Source organism: Babylonia areolata, chromosome 25 (genome assembly GCF_041734735.1).
Source record: "Babylonia areolata isolate BAREFJ2019XMU chromosome 25, ASM4173473v1, whole genome shotgun sequence".
NCBI classification, from domain to species: Eukaryota; Metazoa; Mollusca; class Gastropoda; order Neogastropoda; family Buccinidae; genus Babylonia; species Babylonia areolata.
The window spans coordinates 17,311,843-17,336,125 of record NC_134900.1 but is presented as its reverse complement, the minus strand read 5'-3'; the positions used below and the strand labels follow the sequence as shown (position 1 = coordinate 17,336,125).

The 24,283-nt window shown below is 42.5% G+C and overlaps 1 protein-coding gene across 1 annotated transcript in view; it reads left to right on the top strand.

Moving 5' to 3' along the window:
* The window catches only part of LOC143300069 (filamin-A-like), a 112,009-nt gene that overhangs the window by 25,154 nt on the left and 62,572 nt on the right, over window positions 1–24,283 (top strand). The window contains 7 exon segments of the mRNA XM_076613628.1: window positions 11,791–12,042; window positions 12,981–13,078; window positions 16,156–16,422; window positions 17,441–17,518; window positions 18,228–18,390; window positions 19,791–19,808; window positions 22,869–23,075. Of these exon segments, the coding sequence (XP_076469743.1) occupies window positions 11,791–12,042; window positions 12,981–13,078; window positions 16,156–16,422; window positions 17,441–17,518; window positions 18,228–18,390; window positions 19,791–19,808; window positions 22,869–23,075 (1,083 nt within the window).

Sequence of the window (24,283 nt, the reverse complement as noted above, 5' to 3'; positions counted from 1 at the left end):
GTGTGTGTGTGTGTGTGTGTGTGTGTGCCTGTCTGTCTGTCTGTCTATGTCTGTCTGTCTCTCTTTCTCTCTCGTCTCTTTCAATGGGTTATGATGTCTTGAAACAACAACAACAACTTTTAAGCGCACACAGTGATAGCTTTGAGGTTGCATACATGCTAAGATTCAGTGTTAAAAACCGAACACACTCACTGACCTGTAGAATTTTGCTTCAGTGCACAATCCAAAACTGATGGCCATAGTTAAAAAACGAGCAAAAAAAAAAACCCCAACAAAACAAAACAAAAAACCCCAACAACAACCATAGAACCAAAACTCAGCAGTGGACAAAGTTTTACTCACGAGATAAATAAATGAATGAATAAATAAATAAATAAATAAATAAATAGATAAATGCACAAAAAAGTACAGAAATAAATGCAAAAATAGGTACAAAACCAGATACAGAAATTCAGAAATCAATATGAAGTAACTTGAGTACACAGCGCATTGCCCGGCGGAGCCAAACGGTGGGTTTAGGCGGGGGATGGGGGTGGGTAAATAGTGTGTGTGTGTGTATGTGTGTGTGTGTGTGGGTTATGGAGGAATGAAAGCCATCAGTCAGGGAAGGAAGCTTCCAGGTTTCAAAACCTTTACACGCTACAACATTATCAGCTCTTTCGGTGTGCCGGTCTGACGGATTTACAGGACGGTAACGGTTCCTTGGACCGTCTGTCGAAACGAACACCCTCCTCCTCCTCCTCCCACTCCCCCTCTCACTGGCATCCCCCCCCCATTCCCCCCACTGTCCCCACCGAACCCACCCCCACCCCCCACCCCAAACACACGCACACACACCTCCCTTCTCCGACCCCTCATTTCCCCAAAGTGGAGATAACGTTGCTCCCTCCCCCCTCCGCCCCCCCACACCTCCTCATCCAACTCTGCACACACCCCACCCCCAGGATCCCGCACCCTCCAACTCATCCACACACCACACCCCAAACCGTCCTTCTTCCAACCTTCCATGCACTGAAGCCAGAGCAACATCACACGTGCAGCAGGAATACTTTGCCGGAACCACTTGCTCCTGCTCTTCCTACCCAGCTTTTTTCCCCCTTCTCTCTCTCTCTCTCTCTCTCTCTCTCTCTCTCTCTCTCTCTGTGTGTGTGTGTGTGTGTGTGTCTGTGTCTGTGTGTCTGTCTGTGTGTCTGTCTGTGTCTGTGTCTGTGTGTCTGTGTGTGTCTGTGTCTCCATCTTGTCCGACCATGACATGAATCAAACGCCCACAAACCGAGCTTATCCTAATCCTCTGGACCTGTAAGGCTACTGGCCTTTAATATATATATACATATATGTATAATTTATTTATTTTATTCTATTTCGCTTTATCTTATTTTATTTCATTTTCATTTAAATGCTGAAGTCATCATGGCCCGTGCTAATCTAATCGTTCTTCGTCACGTCTGAAGGCTGAACAGACGTCGTAGCACGCATGAACGGTGTCAGCAGCCTTTGGGTGATAAACAGGGAGTAATTTAAAGGAAGATCCCCGATTAAAAACCTGGAGAAAACCACGGAAGTTGAGTGATAGCGGGGGTTTTAACGATCCAAGATAAAAAAAAAAACTTGGGGGGATCCTAGGCACGGTGCAGGGAGCTGAGTGATAACATGCACACTGTCACGGTCATTCAGAGGGTCTAAAGATACACCCCGCCGAGGACATGCGGCGTGGTGGTGCAGATCATGGCGGCCGGCAGAATCAGTGATGAACGATGGATGTCTTCATCATTCAGGTTCTGCTGCTGCTGTTGAGGCTATGCGGCCTTTTACACTGAGATGTATACAAATAAATGTTCAAGGTTATAAAAAAATAACTGTTCACAGCCTTTTACGGAACCGTGGCAGTGAATTCATGTATTCACTGTGTCCCTACGGCTCGGTGAAGGAAGGCGGTTTTTTTTTTGGTTTTTTTCGAAAGATTGAACTTACTTGTATTATTTCACTGGTTTCTCAACATCTTCCTCAAATATATTTATTACACTTTTGCTCAGGAGGGTGTTGAGAAACCACTGAAATGATACAAGTAAGTTCTGAACTTTCGATTCTGAGTAAAGGAAACATTCTTCGAGATGTATGTTTACGTACAGGGTCAAGGGGTCGTCAGTTAATTTGTCTGTGAGGTAGAGTCTGTCGTAGAGCTGTTAGCACCCATGAGCGCTTTATGTTAAGGTTTCTCGGTTCCAGAACCTGTGGAGGAAATAACAGACTCGTCTTTCTTTTTTCGCGCGCGCGTATGTTGTGTTGTTCTTTCTTTTCTGTGCCCCCTTCAATAAACAAGCAACTTAACGGTAGAGCCAGCCAGTGCTGCCTTCCGATCTGTCTGTGTCTCTGTCTCCTCTGTGTTTTTGTCACTCTCTGTCTCTGTCTCTCTGTCTCTTTTCTCTGCCTGTCTGTCTGTCTGTCTCTTGCCTCTCTCTACCTCTGTCTCTTTCCGTCTCTTCTCTATCTGTCCGTCTCTGTCTCTCTCTTTCTCTCTCTCCTTCTCTGCCTCTGTCTGTCCCCCTGTCTCTGAATCTGTCCGTCTCTCTGTCTCTGTCTGTCTGTCTGTCTGTGTCTCTGTCTGTCTGTCTCTCTCCTTTTCTCTCCCTGTCTGATTTAGGATCCCAGGGAAAAAAAACAAGTCCTTTATTTAAGAGGCTTACAGATTTTTAAACACGTATCTCTCGCCCAGAACAGAGGACTGCATTTAAGAAAATTTGGACTGAAAGAAAAGATTGCGCTAGAAAATCGTGGACATGTTTCTGCACAATGCACCTCCTCTGTCTCCACTATCTATCTGCTGCCATAAATAGAATTGAGAGAGAGGGGGGGGGAGTGGGGTGGGAGGGGGCGGGGGGGCAGACAGACAGACACACACATCTTCATACCATGTATACCAAGACATGCATTGTTCAGTGCTATCATTCCGAATTTTCACTGACTCTGGAAGAGAATATACCATTTTCGACTTCAACCCTTTCAGATATCGAAAGTCACTTTCTTTTTATTGATTTTCATTTAATTGATTTTGAATTTCAAGTTTAAAAAGCTCCCCAAAAGATAGTTAATCATGTCGGTTTTACAAGCAGTTCTAATGTTGAGTTTTCGGCTGTGAGAAAACAAAATGAATCACATTGTCTTTAAAAAGAAACCGTTTCCACATTCAGTTGATACACTGATCCAGATTTATGTGTGAGCAAAAATGAAATTTGACCCAGAACAACAACAATCCAACAAAACGAAATAAAACAAAAGTATCGTGTGTGTGATACTTTAGAGTATGGTAGGACTACTTAGGCGAGTATTCAGTTATTTCTGTCTTTGCGTCTTGTGTGAGAAGAGGGTTTCGTCAAGGAAGCTCCTCGAGTCGAAACCCGCCTTCACTAGTTAACAGAAATGGTTCCACGGACTTGTCAAGTTGTTTGAATCTTGATAGAGATTAAGCATGTGGTACCACTTACATCGATTTATAAAAGAATATAACTTTCTTTGCAATGGTGGAAGAGAAAAAAAGAAAAAAGAAAAGAAAGGAAAATCGGCTTATGTGTGAGACAGTGTAAAGTGACTGTTCAGATCTTCTGAAAACAGCGAACTTTGTGAACGGAGGATCTTTGTATCTGTAAGTGAAAGACCGCCTTCAAAATGTTCCAAGTTTCTATTACTCTTCATCAGGGCTATGTGTAGCTGTTGACTGGAGGTGCAGATTGGAAATGGTAAAGTTTGTGATGACTTGGCCATCGCGACTGAAAAAAACACACCCAACAATAATAAATTACTGGCCTTAAAAAAGTGTGTGTGTGTGTGTGTGTGTGTGTGTGTGTGTGTGTGTGTGTGTATGTGTGTGTGTGTGTGTGTGTGTGTGTGTGTGTGTTAGTGTTAGTGTGTGTGTGTCTGTGTGTCAGTGTCTGCTTCTGTGCCTGTGTGTTAGTTCTTCGCATATCTCAGTGTCTCTGACATAGTGAGTGCTAAGAGTCTTAGGTCACAACTTGCGCGAAGTCGGTTTGTTGGGATAAGATTTGCTGCGACCTCTGGCAGAAACAAGCGGCACACCCGGTTTGTGTGGATCTCCGAGCACACGTTTCACGCCGATGTTTACTTTGCTGTGTCCTCCCCCTCCCCCTCCCACACCCACCTCCACCTCCACCCCGAACCTCCCACCCCCACCCTACCCCCACCCCGGGTGCATCTTTCTTCCACCTTCTGTTCCAGTCCCTATCTTTCCTGAAGATGAAGACGTTCTGCCACGCCCAACCGTCTCACAAAGAGAATGAAAGAGAAAGAGAGAGGAGGAGGGGGAGAAAAAGGAGAAAGAGGGAGAGAGAGAGAGAGAAGGGAGGAAAGATGGAGAGATAGAAGGGAGAGATGTGGGAGGAAAAAAAGGGAGAGAGAAGGTGAGTGAGTGATAGAGAGAGAGATGGGCGTGGGGGGGAAGGTGGATTCAGGTGTTTGTTGGTGAAAAAGCAATAGACCCTTCCGTCTTTGATGAAGTAATATTGAGCTACTTTGGATGGAGGTGGGGGAGAGTTAGGGAGAGGGGGGGGAGGAAATGAGTGGAGTTAGAGATATTTGAACTCGGCTGTTTATTGGCAAAAGCAAAAGCCCCTTGCGTCTTCAAAGAAGTGATATGAAGGTACTTTAGAGAGAGAGAGAGAGAGTGGGGGGTAGGGGGGTAGGGGGGGGGGGGGATACGTCTTCGACTCCACTTACCAGGAACTGACAAGCCAACTAAATATTTGGCTCAGGAACTACATTCACTGAGCAAGAATCAGCAGGTGCGTCGGTGGAATGAGCGACTGATATATGCGTCACGCGATGTACGAAGTTGTTGTTTTTTTCCACCTCACGTGTTTCTCCCGTCAGGCTGCATGTATAACCACTGATCGACAAGGCATGGCGCAGGACGCAGAGAATTTATTGAGAATTTACCCGCCCCGCCTAGTTCTGGAAATAATGCCGCGCCAGTGGACTTCCTGTTTTCTGTCGTCATAATCTCTCCATCCCAACCACTGAGATATGTATGTTTATACATACATGCCTCTGATCCCAACCCGTACCCCGCCTCCCTATCTTGCCCTGTCGCCATCCACCCCCCCCCCCACCCCCCCCCCACCAACCCCACTTCCCTCCCGCCCCACACTCCCCCGCCTCCCCCTCCCACTGGTCGGCCTGATTTTCTTCTTTCTCTTTTTTTTTTCTTTTTTTTTTTTTTGTCGTTATTTTCCTTTCTCGCAGAATCGGTTAGGCCGTTGGACTCCTGACCCAGTGTTCACCAGAGATCGGGGTTCGAGGCCTTGTTTTTGGGTGTGTTTTTTTTTCAGCATGGGGTGTTGTGTCCTTAGGGGGAAGGCTCTTTGCTCCGATTTGCCTCACCCCCCCCCCCCCCCCCCACAGCTGTGAATGGGTAGGCCTTATCTGACTCTGGCTGGGGATGGTTAACCCTTTCACCGCCAAGCTCACATTTATGCACAGGCGTGGTAGAGGACCCATGTCACTGAAAGGTGATCATTCATTGGTCTGTTATCCATGAACCGACTGCTCTTAATGTTCGGTGGTAGGATAGGCCATATTTTCTATACAGCACAGGGGGAATCCCCAGCTGGTCTTAGCCACTGTCTTTTCTGTGTTTATACCACAAGGGAATTTTGTGCCCTAAATTGACTGGCGGTGAAAGGGTTAAAACGGCGGAAGGAAAAGATCATTGGGCCCCGCCTTCCTGTCCACTGCCTTAGACAACAGTGGATGTGGAATTCACCGCCTTCCTGTTCACTGCCTTAGACAACAGTGGATGTGGAATTCACCGCCTTCCTGTTCACTGCCTTAGACAACAGTGGATGTGGAATTCATCGCCTTCCTGTTCACTGCCTTAGACAACAGTGGATGTGGAATTCACCGCCTTCCTGTTCACTGCCTTAGACAACAGTGGATGTGGAATTCACCGCCTTCCTGTTCACTGCTTTAGACAACAGTGGATGTGGAATTCACCGCCTTCCTGTTCACTGCCTTAGACAACAGTGGATGTGGAATTCACCGCCTTCCTATTCACTGCTTTAGACAACAGTGGATGTGGAATTTACCGCCTTCCTATTCACTGCTTTAGACAACAGTGGATGTGGAATTCACCGCCCCGATGTCTGTAAAAGGTTATGGGACCTCAGTTTAACCGTGAGCATTCACTTCCGGTTCAGTCATCTGTACGGTTTTCATAGTTCTATTGACCCCGCGGCGGCATGTGTTTCGCTGCGCTTCCCTCTGCCTGTGCTTAGTAATGGTTGGTTTGACGTGAGACTGAAATTATTTCTGTTGTTTTTCTTCATGTTGTTGTTGTTGCGGTTGTTTTGTTGTTAATGTTTTTCTTCTTCATTAAAAAAAAAAAGTTTAAAAAAAAGAAGATTTTCTAGCTAATGAAAGCACGCAAATACATTTTAGCGAGTACAGTCAGTTCAAGTTCGGCCTATTCCTCAGTCAAAATTGGAAAAAAGAAAAGAACACAAAATCACACGACTGAAAAAAAACAAAAACAAAGAAAGGTAGATAGACAGATAGACAGACAGACAGATAGATAGATAGATAGATAGATAGATAGATTTACATCAAATCATGCTTTTTTTTTTCTTTTAGTCTTTTTTTTTTTTGTTTGAGATAGCCAAGTTTTGTGTGTTCAGCTGTTTTAGAAGGAAGACGATTAAAAGTGTTGATAGAAAGAAAAAAAAACCTTTGACTGCGCAGATTCAAAGCACATGCCACCACATGCATTGGCTGCCCGGCTTAGGTGTAAACGCTGAACCAGCGACAGCAGAATTAGTCAGTGATGTCGATTATCTCGTTGCTGAGTTGCGTAGTGCCTGTCTTGAGTCTTCTGCCAGATCAGCATGCAACGTGAGATAGGAAACAACAACAACAACAAAAACAACTGCATGTGCATGTATCGGCAGTGGTTGAGAGAGGAAGAGGAAGAACAAAAATGAACGCTGGAAACATTGCTTTTACGGGGAGGTGTGCCCGCTGCTGTGTATTTCTGTGCTGTGTGCCAAGTTTTCCGGCGTTGCGAGAGCTCTGTGTTTTGTTTGTCACTCCCTCCCTCCCTCCCTCCCTCCCTCTCTCTTCCCTACCCCCTCTCACTCACCTCACGTGCACATGCACATGCACACCCTTTATTTATTTCCCGTCTTTTCTTTTTCGCAACTTCCTTGCTCTGTTTTCTCTACTGACGCCCTTCCCCCTCTCTCCTCCGGTCGTTTCTCTGGTTCTCTCTGTGTTTTTCTCTCTCATTAGTGGGTGGGGGACTGGAGGAGGGGCGGGGGTTTGGGAGTGTTTGGGCGGGTGGTGGGAGGGGGGGGGGAGGGGGGGGGGGTCGTTCTCGGTATGTGTCTCTTCGCCGTTCCCTCCTCTTATCTCTCTGGTCTCTGTCTCTCCTTATTGCCTGCCTCCTTACTTCACCTCTCCCCCCCCCCCTCCCCATCAATTTCCGACTCCCCTCTCTCCACCTCTCTCCCTCTCTCTCTTTCCCCCACCTCTCTCTATCCTCACCTCTCTCTCTCTCACTCTTACTCTCTCTTTCTCTCTCACTCGGCGTAAGGAAAAACTGGAACAAAATCCTTATCTCAGTGCACCAGAAACTCAGTTCAGTTCAGGAACAGATCTGCAGCCATGGGACTGAGACAGACCAGCCGTGACATCTGAAACACGGTAGTTGACCCATATCTGTGTGATTCTTCTCTCTCCCTCTTTCTCTCTCCCTCTCTCTCTCCCTCTCTCTCCTCGCAGAGAGGCAGCTATGACTGCAGTTCCATGTCAAAATAATGGTTGAGATAGACCCCATCCCAAACCACACGCCTCCCTTATTTCCCCCAGCTCTTCCTGAATGTATATATTTTAGCTACTATGGCAAGGGCAAGATTGTTTCGCGTAGTAGAATCTGCAGGCCAGTAAAAATAGTTGATCTACATGGTCATGAGGGAAGGTGGGCCTCCAATTTTTTTTCCTTTTCTTTTCTCTGACTCATCATGTAGTGCTTATAGTCTTGGCGACCCTATCTACTATATCAGGGAGAATTACAGTGTCAGCGAGGCCCACCGGAGTAGCAGCTGATAGTTGAGTATTGGATGATAGATCAACTTGACACAAGCGTGTGGATGCCGCCCACGCACGCACGCACACACACACACACACACACACACACACACACACACACACACAGAGGCTGACATTTATACAATCATACATTCAGAAACACACGTGTACGCACGCACAAGCATAGACACACACACACACACACACACACACACACACACACACACACACACACACACACACACACACACACACAAACACACACACACACACACACACACAGAGGCTGACATTTATACAATAATACATTCAGAAACACACGTGTACGCACGCACAAGCATAGACACACACACACACACACACACACACACACACACACACACAAACACACAAACACACACACACACACAGGCTGACATTTATACAATCATACATTCAGAAACACACGTGTACGCACGCACAAGCATAGATACACACACACACACACACACACATACACACACACACACACACACACACACACACATACACACACACACACACACACACACACACACAAACACACACACACACACAAACCACAGACACACAGACACCGACACCGACACACACACACACACACACACACACACACACAATCAGTCGGAACTGCACAGCCGAGACTGAGATCGGTAGACGATAAAAGCATCGGACATTATTTATTTCTTTATTTGGGTTGGTTTGGTTTCGTCAGCGCGACTGAGATGAAAAGAGAGGGGACAACACGCGCGCGCTTGTGTGTGTGTGTGTGTGTGTGTGTGTGTGTGTGTGTGTCCTGTGGGTGTGAGGGAGGGGGTATGGATAGGGGAAGCCGAAGAGAGAAGCAAAGATTGCAGTAATGGAAGTTTGCCCGACAGGAAGTCTTCCGCTACATTTGAATTTCGTCGCACCACTTTAACAGAGCACAAGGAAAGACATGCCTACATAAATATAATATGAATAAATGACACAAATTAAGAAAGAAGAAAAGAAAGAAAGAAAGTTTAGCGCTAAATAAACAAATAAATAAATAAATTGTTTCGAAACACAAGTCAACAGAGTGAAACGTAAAGGTCGGACTGAGGTGACACGCCTCAAGACCACAAAACGCACGCACACGCTCTCTCTCTCTCTCTTACACACACACACACACCAAAATAAAAACAAAACAAAACAACATTTTTCTGCCCCAAACCCGGCAGCTACCCCCACCCCCGCCGCCCCATATCCACAGACTCACAAACCTCACCTGGAACTTACTGAACCTTGCAGACTTCCAGGCACCCCCCCCCCCTCTCTCACTCTCTCTCTCTCTCTGTCGCTCCCACTCTCTTTCTCTCTCTCTCTTAACGGTGTACGCACGTGCTGTGACTGTGTCGGCTCTTCCATTCCTCTTCGCTTCCCTTTTCCTCAGTCGTGCACTGACGTACAGCGCTCTCTCCTTACCTGTGTGTTTACCTGTGCCAACTCTGAGGGGAAGGATGGGGGAGGGGTAGAAAGAAGAGGGGTTGGTTGGTAGGGAGGAGAGTGAGTGGTATGTGTGGGTGGGTGTTGGGGGATTGGGAAAGGGGGTGAAGCGGGTGAAGCTGGTATAAGTGGTGGTGGTAGCACGTACAGGGGATGCGGCTTTATGAGGTTTGCTCTCGATCTCTGTTGTTGAGTGAGCAGAAAACGACGTGTACACTGTACAGCCAGGGCTGCTCTCTCTCTCTCTCTCTCTCTCTCTCTCTGTGTGGAGGGGGATGAGGGGACAAGGGGGAAATGGGGAGTACACGGGTTTGGCAATTGAGGTGCTGGTTTTGCCGTGCTAGTGTCTGCGCAACGTTTGGTTTTATTTGTTTTTTCTTATTTTTGTGCTTCAGTTGTTGTTTTTCTTCTTGCTCTTCAATGTCTTTAATCTTTCTCTTTATCTACCCCCATCCCTCCCTCCGTCTGTCTGTCTGTCTCCCTCTCTGTCCCTCCTTCTACCCCCCCCCCCCCCCTCCCTCTCTCCCCTTCCCTCTCTGTCTTCTCCGGCTTTCTGCCTTTATCTGTCTCATCTCGGAGTGTCAGTGTTTATGCCGGTCCGTGTCTGCCCCCCCGACTGATCCGGCTTCATCCTCTCTTCCTTTTCTGTATGTGTCCTATCTCTCTTCAGTGTTTGAGACTGACCTGGAAAACCCCCGGCCACACCTTTCACCCATAGCACCAGATGCACCGCCACCTGGGATAGAACTCGGGACACAACGCGAGAGTAGTAATCGCACCCGGTATTCGTTTCTTTTAAATCAAAAGATATGAAAGCAGAACTCCCAGTCTATGGCTTTATGAATTTTCCGTTCAGTTCTGTCATAAAACCTCATCAGTTCAGGCCAAAAAGAGTGGCCAACTGTCCACTGAAACTGACGAACACATGCACGATGGACATCATCTCTATAACTTCGGTTTGTTTTCTGTTTTAAGACACAATTCAATAACCTAAAGCAGATCGGCTGATTGCGGCACAGGGCTGACAAAAATCAGCTGTAAACTAAAAACAGAGCTGCGCAAGGTAACCTAATTGTTCAGTGTGTTTCAGCTTCAATCCACAAGGTGTGTGAAACGTGAGATCAGATCTACGAAAATATTGAAACCAGTGTTTGAATGAACATCAGTTTCAGAAACTGACTGTTCACAGAAATACCCAGCATGCACACAGACGACAGAATCAGTGACGTCAGTCGTGTAGATCTCTTGCCAATATAGATATATATTTATATTTAATTCAGTTATCACACGATTCACAGTAATTGAGCGCCGAATAAGGTGGCCGAGAGGCGGAGGATATTTTGTTGGCACGACGGGAGGGTTTCGGAGATTAAACAGAGAAGATGCTGCATCAATTGTCAGTCAATCCCCTTTGGTAGCATTATCATTATGTTGCCCCGCAAAGTACTTTAATTACCTGAGTACCCCTTTGGTAGCATTATCATTATGTTGCCCCGCAAAGTACTTTAATTACCTGAGTACCCCTTTGGTAGCATTATCATTATGTTGCCCCGCAAAGTACTTTAATTACCTGAGTACCCCTTTGGTAGCATTATCATTATGTTGCTCCGCAAAGTACTTTAATTACTTGAGTTCATCAAACAGCGCAGTTGGTTTGCTTTCCGTTAAGAATTTTCCTAAGTCTATGGAATTAGCGTAGGATTAGAAAAAAAATCTTATCGCTGGCTAAGCAAATTGGTGCCTATCGCAGCAACCGACTAAGATCGCATGTACTATATCCAGTACAATAAATCGCCCGAGACCTAAATAATACCAGTACTCGTGCATGAATCAATAAACTAGATCTTATCTTTTGACAAGAAGCCTGACAGAAAAAGTGTCGCCACACTATATAGTATTCACAAATGAATCATTTGACTATTATCAGTATTAAACTGGAAAAAAAAAGAAAAAAAAAATCGATGGACTGGACCAAATTCCCACAGCAAGGATTGAAATCTATTCTGAGATTTCTACCCTCCCTCTTTCTCAAGCATATAGCCGTGATGATAGCCTACACTGTTTAGAAGCAGCTTTTATTTTCATTCAGAGTGAAAACATTCATGTATTTTAAGTTGTTCACAAATTCAAATACTGGATTCACACAGAGTGTAACTAAAAGGAAAGCAAAATACATGGATTTAACAGCAGAACATTGCACTTGACTTGTTGCAGACAGCACAGATATTGTGGACAAGAAGCTGAAGCTGATCCTTGGCTTGATATGGACCCTCATTCTGCACTACTCCATCTCCATGCCAATGTGGGAAGGAGAGGAGCCCACACCCTCCGAGGGTGCCCCCACACCCAAGCAGCGTCTGCTCAACTGGATCAACAGCAAGCTGCCAGATCTGCCCGTCAAGAACTTCACCACCGACTGGAACGATGGTCGGGCTATCGGCGCTCTGGTTGATGCCATCGGACCTGGTAAGTTTGTTCAGTTCTTCCAAGAGGTTTATGACATTCTGAGATACATATATATACTCTCCTGATGAAGCCCTATAGGTGAAAACTATAGAGAAAAAAAGAAAAGGGGGTAGTCATTTTCTTGAGGGGGTGTTTCAGCTAAAGCTAAGGACTACTTACATATATCATATGGCACATAGTGCAGAAATCAGAATTACTTTTATTTTGTAAATGTTTTATTTTTTACCCAACTTTTCATCAGACTTTAAACAAAAATCAAGCAAATTCACATCCTTGTTAAGGATACAGAATGGTCAACAATATAACTCCTCAAAATAGAAAGTAACAAACAAGTCAGTAAGGAGAGTTACCACCTTTTTTGTTAATGCATATGTAACATCCGTGACATTGCTACGTCATTGAGTTAATGAACTAGGTAATGATGAAAATACGGAAAAGAAAAATTATAATCATTTATTTTAGGCAGTTTCCTTCAAAAGATCCTGCACTTGTGTATTGCCTTAACATGTGTTAAAGTCTGTACTAGAAAAGGACCAAACTAGGACTTTGTCTTCCATAAACAGTTTTTGTGGTTTTCAGTAACCACACTAGTGGATCACTGGACAACAATAAATCCACACCCACAATCACATACACCCACCCACATACGATCAAATACACATTCATTCACATATACACACAAACACACATTTACACCCCCACCCCCACACTCTTTTGGATGATTTACCATTTACCATTTGTTTATGCTTATAGAAAAATCATGCTTGATCACCTACACATATTTTCTTTGTCTTTATTATTATTTTCTGGGGGGTAATTGGATTTGTGAAGCCATGTGTTGCAGTGCACTGTACTATACTGTACTGTACTATATTGTACTGTACTGTAGTGTAGTGAAGTGTAGTGTACTGTGTATGTGTGTGTGTGTGTGTGTTCAGGTCTCTGCCCTGACTGGGAGGACTGGGACCCCAAAAAAGCCAAGGATAATGCCAAGGAGGCTATGGATGCTGCTGAAAAATACCTTGGTGTTCCTCAGGTAAAGGGCACAGTCAGCAATGGGGAGGGGAGGAGAGAAGGAAAGAGTTAGAGAGAAAGGAGAGAGTGAGTGAGTGACTTGTCTTTATGTGTGTTTGTGTGTATCACTGTGTGGGTGTGTAGTATGCATGGTTGTGAAGATATCAATATGTATACAAGATGTGAACTTATGCATACTATTCACATTTGAAAAACCTATTTTTGTAATGGCAGTATGCAGGATATGCACCTGTGTACACACAAACAGGCACACACAGAAACCCACACATACACGCACACATGCATACACACACTCACACACACACAACCCACCACCACACACACATACACATATTCATATACTCACACATTTTCTCTCTGTTGTCTTTCTTCCCCTCCTATTTAGCTTTGTGAAAATGTCTGTCAAGGGTGCTCATTTGTTTATCTCAATGTCTCTCTTCTCTCCCTATCTCTCTCTCCCTCTTGTCTGTCCTGTTTCTGTCTCTAACACTTGTGCTGGGATGTTTTGCTGTTGTTGTTTTTTTTGCATGTACCCCTGTGGTTGTAATGTAGGCAAATATAGCACTGCAGATAAAAAATAATTTTCATTCCCGCTGAGCATTCACTTTTGACAGGTGCAAACCACACCTGTTAAGATTCTTGCTGAAGTTACCTGGAGCTGTGATAGGGTGTTTTGAAAAGAAAACAAACTTGTTCAGCCTCATATTTTTTTTTCTTTCTAGAATATACAGTCATGATTTCAAGGAGACTATGACATGTCAATGAGTACTTTTATTATCTCCCCTTCCTCACCCCCACCTCCTTACTCCCCACCCCCTGTGGTTCAGCTCTTGGCAACAGTTTGTGGCAACAGTGTACCTGTAATGCAATCTGGCAAGTAGATCTGCATCGCTTGCTTGTCGGTGGCACTGGGTAAGACAAGCTCCCAAAAATGTATCGCTGTGCTTTGTTGGTAGCTCTATGAAACTCTATGGACCAGGTAGAGGGGTGAGGGGAAGAGGATTGGGAAGGGGGAACAAAACAGCAGATAGCTGTCTTGTACAGGAATGCTTCCATAAGCATTTTTTATTTGTGTGTACATGCAGGAGTTGGGAAGAGTTAGAACATTCTACCGCAGGAATTACTAGAACCTTCTACACCAGTGCTGATGCTGTTGATCATTTTTGGTGTTTTGTTTTACACAGAGCTGTCTGTTTTTCTTGTCTTCCTTGTCTCTGGCACTTTATCATCATCACCTTAATTGTTCCTTACCCTTTTTTAGGTCAACCTGTTTGTGCACTCTGTCCTTCTTCCCAGTTTCCTTAATGAAAAATTATCATTAGATTCATGCATACACATTTTCTCTTCTTCCCCATTTTACAGTGAAAAAATAGATTCATGCATACTCTTTTGAAATATCGCATTTATCGTGTACATAGTTTCAGAAATTAAACTGTATTATACTGGCACAGTTTTTACTGGGGAAAAGTCTTGCACCAAAAGTCATGCACCAAATTCTTATCTGTTGTTCTGATTGTGAAATGTGTAAAGTTTTTTTTGTTTTTTTTTAACCTTCATCTTTCTAAATTGTTAGGCAATTTAAATGTATAATTTGCTGAAATACCTGCATATACATAAAAGAGTGGAGTGTATAAAAGGAAAGATCATCTCAAATTAAACTCTGTATCTGTCAGCATGTCAGTCTTCGGTTTCAAAACCACAGTCTATATTGTTCACCAAGGCATTATTGACATATAGCACACAGTTTTCTCAAACAGTAATGTTGACTGTAACAGTGAGAGAATCTTCCAGTTGAAAGGGATGGATGAGATCATTCACCCAACATTTTGGAAGTGAAAGATGCATAAACTGAAAGGCTGCTTGGCCTTACCAGAGATTCCGGAATCTGATGACTGTGCAGACATCTGTCCCAACAAGCAAGCAGTGATATAGTGAGCAGCTGATTCTGAAGAAGGGAACCTTTAACCCCACCATCTCTTATTCCACAACAGGTTTTCTTTCATAGATAGAACAAGGGTGCTGCTTGTTTTAGGACTGGAACTGGCAACTGTCAGATGGTTATCTTTGTGTGTAGTGTTAGTTAATAGTCATTTGGGATTGCTTTAGGTCCAGTGTCGTTTCAGATAGACTGATCAGGAGGGAGAAGCTCTACCATTGAAGGAGCATCTAACTTGTTGGGGTTCATGTTATGTTGATTTATACATGCAGGCTAGGTTTTGTTTACCATCTGATAGAACAGAAGACACACTGACACTGCTGTCTCCAGTGACTTACTCTGGCCTAAAGTGCTTTGTCTAAATGAGAGGGGAAAATGCATCTGTCGTCTTTCTTACTCTCTCACACTTACACACACACACACACACACACACACACTTGCGCGCAAATGCATCTATACACATACACATAACCTTTACCCCCTTCCGCCTCCCATGCCCGCCACACACAGTGGTGCCCATATACACTCAAGTACCTTGTACATGTATATGCCCACAGATCTGTCACGCAAAGTCACATGAACACAAAACCACAAAAACACATATCTCAAAAATGTTCACTTATATGTATGTCCTTCCTGTTAGAAGTTGTGCCAGGGTCCATTTCTTAATCAGGAAAATCAAATATAAACAATCATTGACTCACGGCTTTATACTTACAAGCACACCACTTGACACAAGGTAAAAGGTGTGCCTTGTGTTTGTGGACATTCAACAAGATCAGCTTGAAGAAGACACAATGATAATTTGTCCAAAAGTTTGCAACAGTCCAGCAAGTAAGGATCATGCAAGAAATGTTGTTTTGTATATATATATCATTATATGTACTCAGTTGCCTGCGTTTGTTTGTGTTTGAATGCATGCACGCTTGTATTTCTTGTTTTTCTTCATTATTTTGTAGATACATGCCCAGGTGTTTACATGCATACATATGGTACGGTATGTAAATGAATGTTTGTGTGTGTGCACACAGCTACACATGCATGTTCCCCCCCCCCCACCCCCGCACCCTCCCACACCTCTCGCCCTTTTTTTTCTACTCCAACACAACAACTCAAAAACCATTCTCTTCTTCCCTTGCCAGCTGATCAAGCCAGACGAGATGACCAACCCCAAGGTGGACGACCTGTCCATGATGACCTACCTGTCCCAGTTCCCCAACGCCAAGCTGAAGCCCGGCGCCCCCGTCCGCCCCAAGATCAACGCGGCTCGGGTTCGGGCCTATGGACCTGGCCTGGAGCCCAAGGGCAACCAGGTGGGGGCCCCGGCCCGCTTCACTGTGGAGACCTTCTCTGCGGGCAAGGGAACGGTGGAGGTGACCATCCTGAACCCTAAGGGCGCCAAGGAAAAGGTATAGGCTTTGGAATGGATTGTTTTTTTGTTGTTGTTTCTTTATGGCATTTTTGTTGTTGTTGTTGTTCCCTACAGTTCCTTTTTTTTCTTTCTGGCATAAAAGATTAGGTTTGTTGTTGGTTTTTGCCTCTATCTGTCTTTTCTTCTGCATACCCCAACCTGACACCTTAACCCTAAAGGTGCCAAGGAGGAGTTATTGCATTTGGCTGTGATGGTTCCTTGTTTCTCTAAGATATTATAGATTGTTCTTCTGCCTCTACCTTTCCCTCTTTCTGCAGTCCCCAACAGCCCTCCTTCAACTTCCTTAAATGATGCTTAATCTGAATACATTGCCTCTGTGTCTGTGAGTGTATGTGTGTGTTAGTACATTGCCTCTGTCAGTCTGTGTGTGTGTGTGTGTGTGTGTGTGTGTGTGTGTGTGTGTGTGTGTGCATGCACTCATGCATTCATGTTTCTGTTTGTGCTGAGATGAATATTGTAGAAAACTGAATATTGTCAGGTGTTGTGACCATTGAGAACAATATATGGAGTAGTCACCTGGTGGTAATGCACCCAGCTAGGAGGTGAGTGTCCTTGAGTTCAAGTCCCATATATGGACCAGGATTCCCCCTCCCCGCCCCCTTCCACTAGACCTTGAGTGGTGGTTTGGGTGCTAGTCTTTCAGATGAGGTGATAAACTGAAGACCCATTTACAGCAAACATATAAAGAAGAACACATGGCACCAAAATGGTTGTCTTTGACAAAATTATGCAGAGAAATCTACTTAGAAAATAAAACAAATACACTTGGAGACAAAAAAAACCCAAAAAACGAATGGGTGGTGGTGTACTGTGGCAATGTGCTCTCTCCAGGAAGAGCAACACAGAGAAATCTGATGTGATAAAAAGTAATGCAATGCAATGCAATGCAATATCATTTGATATAAAAAAAACCAAAAACAACAACAACAATGAAAAACATATGCTTCATTAGCACTGAACTTACCAGTATGATGACCTGGATTTGTCTGTTTCAGTGTGAGGTGGTGTTCAACAATGACAAGAACCAGACCTACTCCTGCGTCTATGTGCCCACCATGGAAGGACAGTACAGGGTATGTGTTGTAGATTTCTGTGTCACTGTATTTGCACCATATGTTCTGCTTGTGGTAATTGTGGATGTTGATGTTAATTCATGTATGTTTTCTTTGTTAATAGAATTTAGTTTCCAGTTATATTTTTATGTTATGTGAAGCAGTGGATTGTTTGTTATGGTGTAGAGAAATCACTTTTACCATTGGACTAAACATTTTCTGCTCTCTATCTCGGTCTTTTTGTCTCTCTGCCTGTGTATGTCTGTCTGTCTCTCTTTCTCCGTAGTGTTTCTGTCTTTCATACTTCTCTTTCTAAAATAATGATAATGATAAATGCACATTTGCCCTGCAGGTCAAAATGCCTGGCTTTTCAAATTGAAGAAGAATGGATATTGAAATAGAGTATTTAACAACAATTGAACACACACGCATGAACACCCACATGTCTGCGCATGTGCGCGCGCGCGCGCGCGCGCACACACACACACACACACACATGCTGTGTTTTCCTCTCTTCCCCAGCCTGCAGAACAACAACACGAAAACAAGTCATGAAAAGACTATTTTCAAGAGGATGTGGGTTTGGGGGGGTATCTGACAATTCACTTCTAGATGATGATAATGAAACACATAGATACGCTAGAGGAGTGTGTTATCATGTGTTCATGAAACACTACCTGTGTACGAACAATACCCCAGCTAACTCCCAACACCCTCAAATGTTGAACAGGTGATCGTCAAGTTTGCGGCGAAGGAGGTTCCCAAGAGCCCCTTCACTGTCAACGTGGAAGGAGCTGCTGGAGATGCCTCCAAGGTCACGGCCAAAGGACCTGGTATTGAGAAGACCGGGGTCGTAGCCACCAAGAAGACCTACTTTGAGGTCTACACTAAAGGTGGGACTTGTTTTTTTAATTCTTATTTTATACTTTTGTTATTGAATGATATGTTTTATTCAGTTATTGCATTATATGAAGAACAGACACACACTTCAGGGACAATAGAAAACCAAACAAAAAGAATTGCAAAAAACAAAAACAAACAAACAAACAAAAAAACAAACAGAAAGAAACTCAGTATCACAGATGATATGGGGCTTGTTTGTTGCTTTTAAACTGTAAACTTCTTTCTTATAGCGGAAATCAATAAGCGCAAACACTCTCTATTATTCTAATAAAATTCAAAAGGTTTTTTTTCTTTTATCTTGTAAACTGTATACTTCTTTATTATCATGGAAGTCAATAAATGCAGACACCCTCTGTTGTCTTAATGGAAGTTAATGTGTGTTTTTTGTTTGTTTGTATTTTTATGTTTGTTTGCTGTGAAGTTTTCGTCAATCTTCGCTTTGAGCTGAGATAATCAAAACGAATATTATTTTAAACAAAATTATTTACAGCTAAAGTACATACATGCACTGCATGCATTTTGGAGAGTATATTTATGCTCACAAAACACATGCACACATTCACATGCAAACAAGCATGAATGCATGCACACACACATACATTTCTGGGACCACTGATTTAATGTAAGGTAACCAAGCGTGTGCCGCCATAACAAATCTGGACATCAGAGTTGTATATGCTACACAAATGCTTTAGGGCAGTCTCTTTTTGAAATGAAAGAAAAATGAAATTAATTTGAAAGGTCAAAATTGAGGAAAATTAATGAAGGCTCTGTGAAGAACAGACTGTCTTTGCATTCCCAAAGTTACAAGGAGTTTTTGAATGGCACTGTCGTCAAACTAGAATTTGTATTGCCTTCAGACTGGAATGAAGGTGAATGGTGAACTGTTGTCTTCTGACAATTACAATGATGAAGTGAGAACAACACTGTGTAACATTTACACATTGTCATCTGTATTTGTGTGGCTTTCATCTTTATCATTTTTTTTTATACATAATTATTTATAGCATGGAAAAGCAGTTGGGTTGAAAATCTTATGTTTTTTTTGTGTGTTTTAATTAATATTGCAGAAAAATAATGGATGTTTTCATGTTTGTTGTTCAGTTTCTTTGAGTGTTTGAGTTTGTTGTGGTCTTGATTAGAGTTTCTGTCTGTATTCAATGTTTTTTGTTGTTGTTGTTTTGTTGGCTTTGAAGTTAATGTGTGCTTTGAAGGTTTTGTGAGGTGCTGAACCACTTGATTTTATAGATCAACACATTTTATAAATGTTCCTTAGTTTCATCCTTTTATTATTTTGTGTGCATGACTGTTGTGGTGCTTTTTTTATTTTTATTTTTAGTTTGATTGATTGTGTCTTAATCTTAGTGAATTAATGTTGTTTTCCACTCAGGCGCCATTAAGATTTATGGTAAGGATTCTTTACTGTATCTTGGGTATTTCTATGTTTCCTTCCTGCCCTCACCTCAGCCTCTTTGACAAATGAATTGTCCATTTGATGAAGATTTGCAGCCTAACTTCTCCAGATTTTTCAACAAAGCTTGAACAAATGAATGTCATAACACATGTTCAATAATCTCTTTCAGCAGTTCTCTCCAAACTGTTACGTACGTCACTCTTACAGATCAATGCATGTAGAAGTTTACCCTTAAACTATGTCTTGTGCTATTTTAAATGTTTCTTTTATTTTAAGAAATACTCTGCTTTGTGTATCTAAACTCTGGCTGGAGTTTGTTATATGTGCTTCGAATGAGGCAAAGATATATTTTCTAAAGAACAAATGCCTGAAAGGTGTTGAGCTTTTTTCTGTCAGCTGTTAAGTGTTAACTGATGGATCTGTAGCAGTTTGACATGTGTGTGTCTGTACACCCGCACACACACACACATGCACACACACACAAACAGGATTTGGAGACTGCAGTCCTGTGAAGCAGAAAACCCAGGGGATCTGAAACATATCATTATCTCTGCATCCAGTAAGAAAGTTTTTAGACTTGCTTCTATTATTGTCAGACCTCATTCAGGGTCTTCGTAGAAAATAATATGTTTGAGAGTGTCGCTGACATACATAAACATATCCCCATGCAGTGCTATAATGTTCATTCACAGCATACAGACCATAACTCGCATACAGTAGTACAGTTAGATGAAGTATCTGAGAAGGTCGCATCAGTACAACACTGAGCAGTTGGCATGCTGTGTTTCTCATCAGCAGGCAGCTTAAACATTGCATGCAGCCATGTATGCAGCATTTGTCGAAAGGATGGCATCAAAAGATGAAACATTGGTAATCACTTTCATGTTCCTACCCTCTGAAATTGAAAAACGAGGGTTCCACAGTATCAAAGTAATGTAATGAGGGGATTGTTTGGCTGTATGAGAGAAATCAGTGGGGATCCCCCTGCATGTACCCAACTGGAAGCCTCAGATGTATAAATATCAAAATACTCTGCCCTTCTTTGTCTACATTTCCACTATTCCTCTTCCTTTGTATCGATGAGATGGGGGGAAAGGGGAGACTACCTTGTATTTATTGATAATTTATCATCTTGTAATTCTTCATTTGCATGAAAATTATCACTAACAACTATTAAAAAAAAAGAAAGAGAAAAAAAAGACCAAATGCATGGATGTTCAGTATACTTCTTTTGCCATAACTTCTTTTGTTATATTCTGCCATGTAACTTTGGTCACATCTCATGCTCTTTTGCTGTCGTCATTATTTCATGCATGAGGCTGTTTTTATCGACTTTATATCACATACATGTTGCTTGATTTTAAAAACCTTTCCTCACAAAAAATATTTCAAATTTTCTACTTGATGGTCTGCTCATGATTAAGTAATGGTTTACCAACATTTACTAATTTTATTTATCAGCAGTGTTAGAATTGATAGTCTGCTACTGAGTATTAATCTAAAGTTTATGCGAAATTTAGAAACATTAGAGTTAAAGATTTACTAATTGTTGATGTTATGTTTGATGTTGACTATCTTCCTGCCATAAAGTAAACTGTAATATATTTGTAACAAAATATACTTTAGCAACTACTGTGCTATCTTCCAGTTATAATATAAATCTAGAAACAGTAGATTTAGAAATATACTTACCTTTCATACAATGTTTGTTGGTTTTAGTGCATGTAATCATTAACAAAAATTTTGCTCAAATTTTATAATGATCCCAGTTATGTTTTCTAGTATGTATGTGGAATAACTGTACCTTGTGCTGTCTTCACTTTTGCTCAGATTTTAGATTTATATCCGTTGTATTTCAGGATATGTATATGGGATAACTGTATCTTGTGATGTCTTGCTTATTTTGTTCTTGTTTCATTTTCTGTTTCAAATCTTGGTTTTTTTTTCTGTTTGGGGCAAAATGAAGGGCACAGGAACTGAAATATGTTTTGCAGTTGTTGTTTTTTTTGTATTCAGTTGATTAGACTCAGAATAGTGCATGTGGGTTTTCTAATAATAAAAATGACTGATTATTTTGGTAGTTGTATGTATTGTCATAGTATTGATAACGGTATTGTATCATAATCTGCAGAAGTAAGACACTACAGCATGAGAAATGTATAATACCAACAGGAAGATCCACAGCAGTGGTCAGTATGATGGATGGAATTGTAGTTGCTCTAACTGGTTTTTAATTCAACAAACTACACTGGTAGTACTAACATGTTTGCATAGTTAGATACATCACAGTTTTAACATTGGAGTCAGGAGTAACATCAGCATCATATAGCAGTAGCGCTAGGCTACTCATGGAAGTATAGAAGTAACATCAACATCACCTTGCACTAGCAGCAGCACTAAGCTACTTGTGGAAATATCAGAATAACATTTGCATCATTTAGCATAGCAGTAGACTACACATGGAAATACAGAAGTATCATGAAAATCATCCTCCAGTAGCAGCAGTGCTAGGCTACACAAATGAACTGTGAAAAAACTTTGAAGAGTTGAGTGGCAACAGCACCACTGACATGACAAGCACAGCACCACACCCTGTGGCTTGCCAACAGTGCATCAGTGTCTCCCTGCTTCCCTGCAGGTGCTGAGGGGGAAAATGGCAGAATGGTTAAGATATTTATCTGCCAATACAGTGTCTGTGAGGGTCTGGGTTCAATTTCCAATCTTGCCTTTTCTCCCTCCAAAGTTCAGCTGGAAAATCAAACAGAGCATCTAGTCATTCGAGTGAGATGATAAACTGAGGTCCTGCATGCAACACACATTTGATGCATTGAAAAAGAATCCATGGCAATGTAAGTGTCGTCCTCTGCAAAAGAAATCCACTCTGATAGGTACACAAATGTATAAGCATGCACTCGACGACACGCGTTGAGTTACGCTGCTCACAGGCATCTGCATAGAAGATGTGGTGTAGCGTACATGGATTTGTCCAAACACAGTGACGCCTCCTTGAGAAAGTGAAAGTGAAATTGAAACCTCCCTGTTCCCTCCCTGCAGGTGCTGGCAAGGGCCAGGTGGATGTAGTGATCCTGGATCCCCAAGGCCGCAAGGACACGGTGCGCCCCTCCATCCAGCCCGTTGTGGGCAAAGAGGGAACCTACCTTGTGGAATACACCGCCATCGTATCTGGCACCCACACAGTTACCGTCTTGTTCGCCGGCAACCAGATCCCCAAGAGCCCCTTCACTGTTCAGGTCTCAGCTCGTAAGTCACTGTTTTTTTTTAATTTTAATTCTTTCTTCTTGTTTTTTTTGTTGTTTTAAGAAAAAAAATGATTGCCAGTCTTTTTAGTTTCTCTTTTCTTTGAGTGCATATTTTGCGTCTTGTTTCTGGCTTGGATGTAGATTTGCTGAGTAGACATTTGACTTGGAGGAAGTTTGAATGGTAATTTGCGGGGTAGTTTGAGGGTTGTACTTGTACAAGATAATGGGAAATCTGTTCTGTATTGAACAACTTACAAGTTACCTTCCTCAAGGGATGGGGAGGGGATGGGGGCATAGCCTCGAGACAGGTTGATTTCTAACTCATGAAAAGAATCCATGCAAGAAATGGATGGATCAAGATTGTTAAAAAAAACACTGATCAATTATTTGCTTCATTTAAAGAATAGTTCAGTTTTCCAGGATGATTGATTTTATCACCTGATCAAGATGTTGTTTTGTGTAATTTTGCAGTGTAATTTTTGTGGGCAGTTACCTTTAGTAAACAAAACAAAGAAATTGCCAGAGTCTTCTACTGCTCTGATGTAACATGGCCTTGTTCTGGTTGTGTTCAGAGACCTTGGCAAATGAGCTACAGTCTGAATTGTATCTTGGCACAATAAATCCAATGTCTTGGTCCAGTCCAAGGGGAATAACTTTGGGCAGTGGGTGCCAGTGGGTGGAATTGATAGGGGGGTGGCAGGGTGTGTGGCACCGTGGGTTGTTATGTGTGGGTTGTAGGTGAGTTGCATTCATAGTGTACACTTTACTGCAGTTATGAAAGCATAGTTGTTTTCCTTGAAGTGACCAGGGCTTCAAGTACTTCCACCCCTTATCCTTGCCCATGTTACCTAGTGAAGTATCTGATTATTAGTGCCCTAAGCATGCAGTAGGTGTGGAGTTGTATGAGTTTCCGGGTGGTTTAGAGTATGCTTGTCAATGGTATGACAGAATGATTTGAGCTTTGAGTGACTGTGTAGTCGAGTTTGATGGGTGTTCAAATGTGATAGCTTGATGGATAATGTAATCAGTTTGTAAAATCTTTGCCAGAAATGGGATGACTGAATGTTATTATCTTTTAGATATTTGTAATTATATTCATTTCATTTGCTCAGCTTTAAATCTGTTAATGAGTGATTCAGTAAGTATGTAAAGTGTTCATCAGAAGCAGATGACTGATATTTTAATATTTTTTTAGATATGTAATCACAT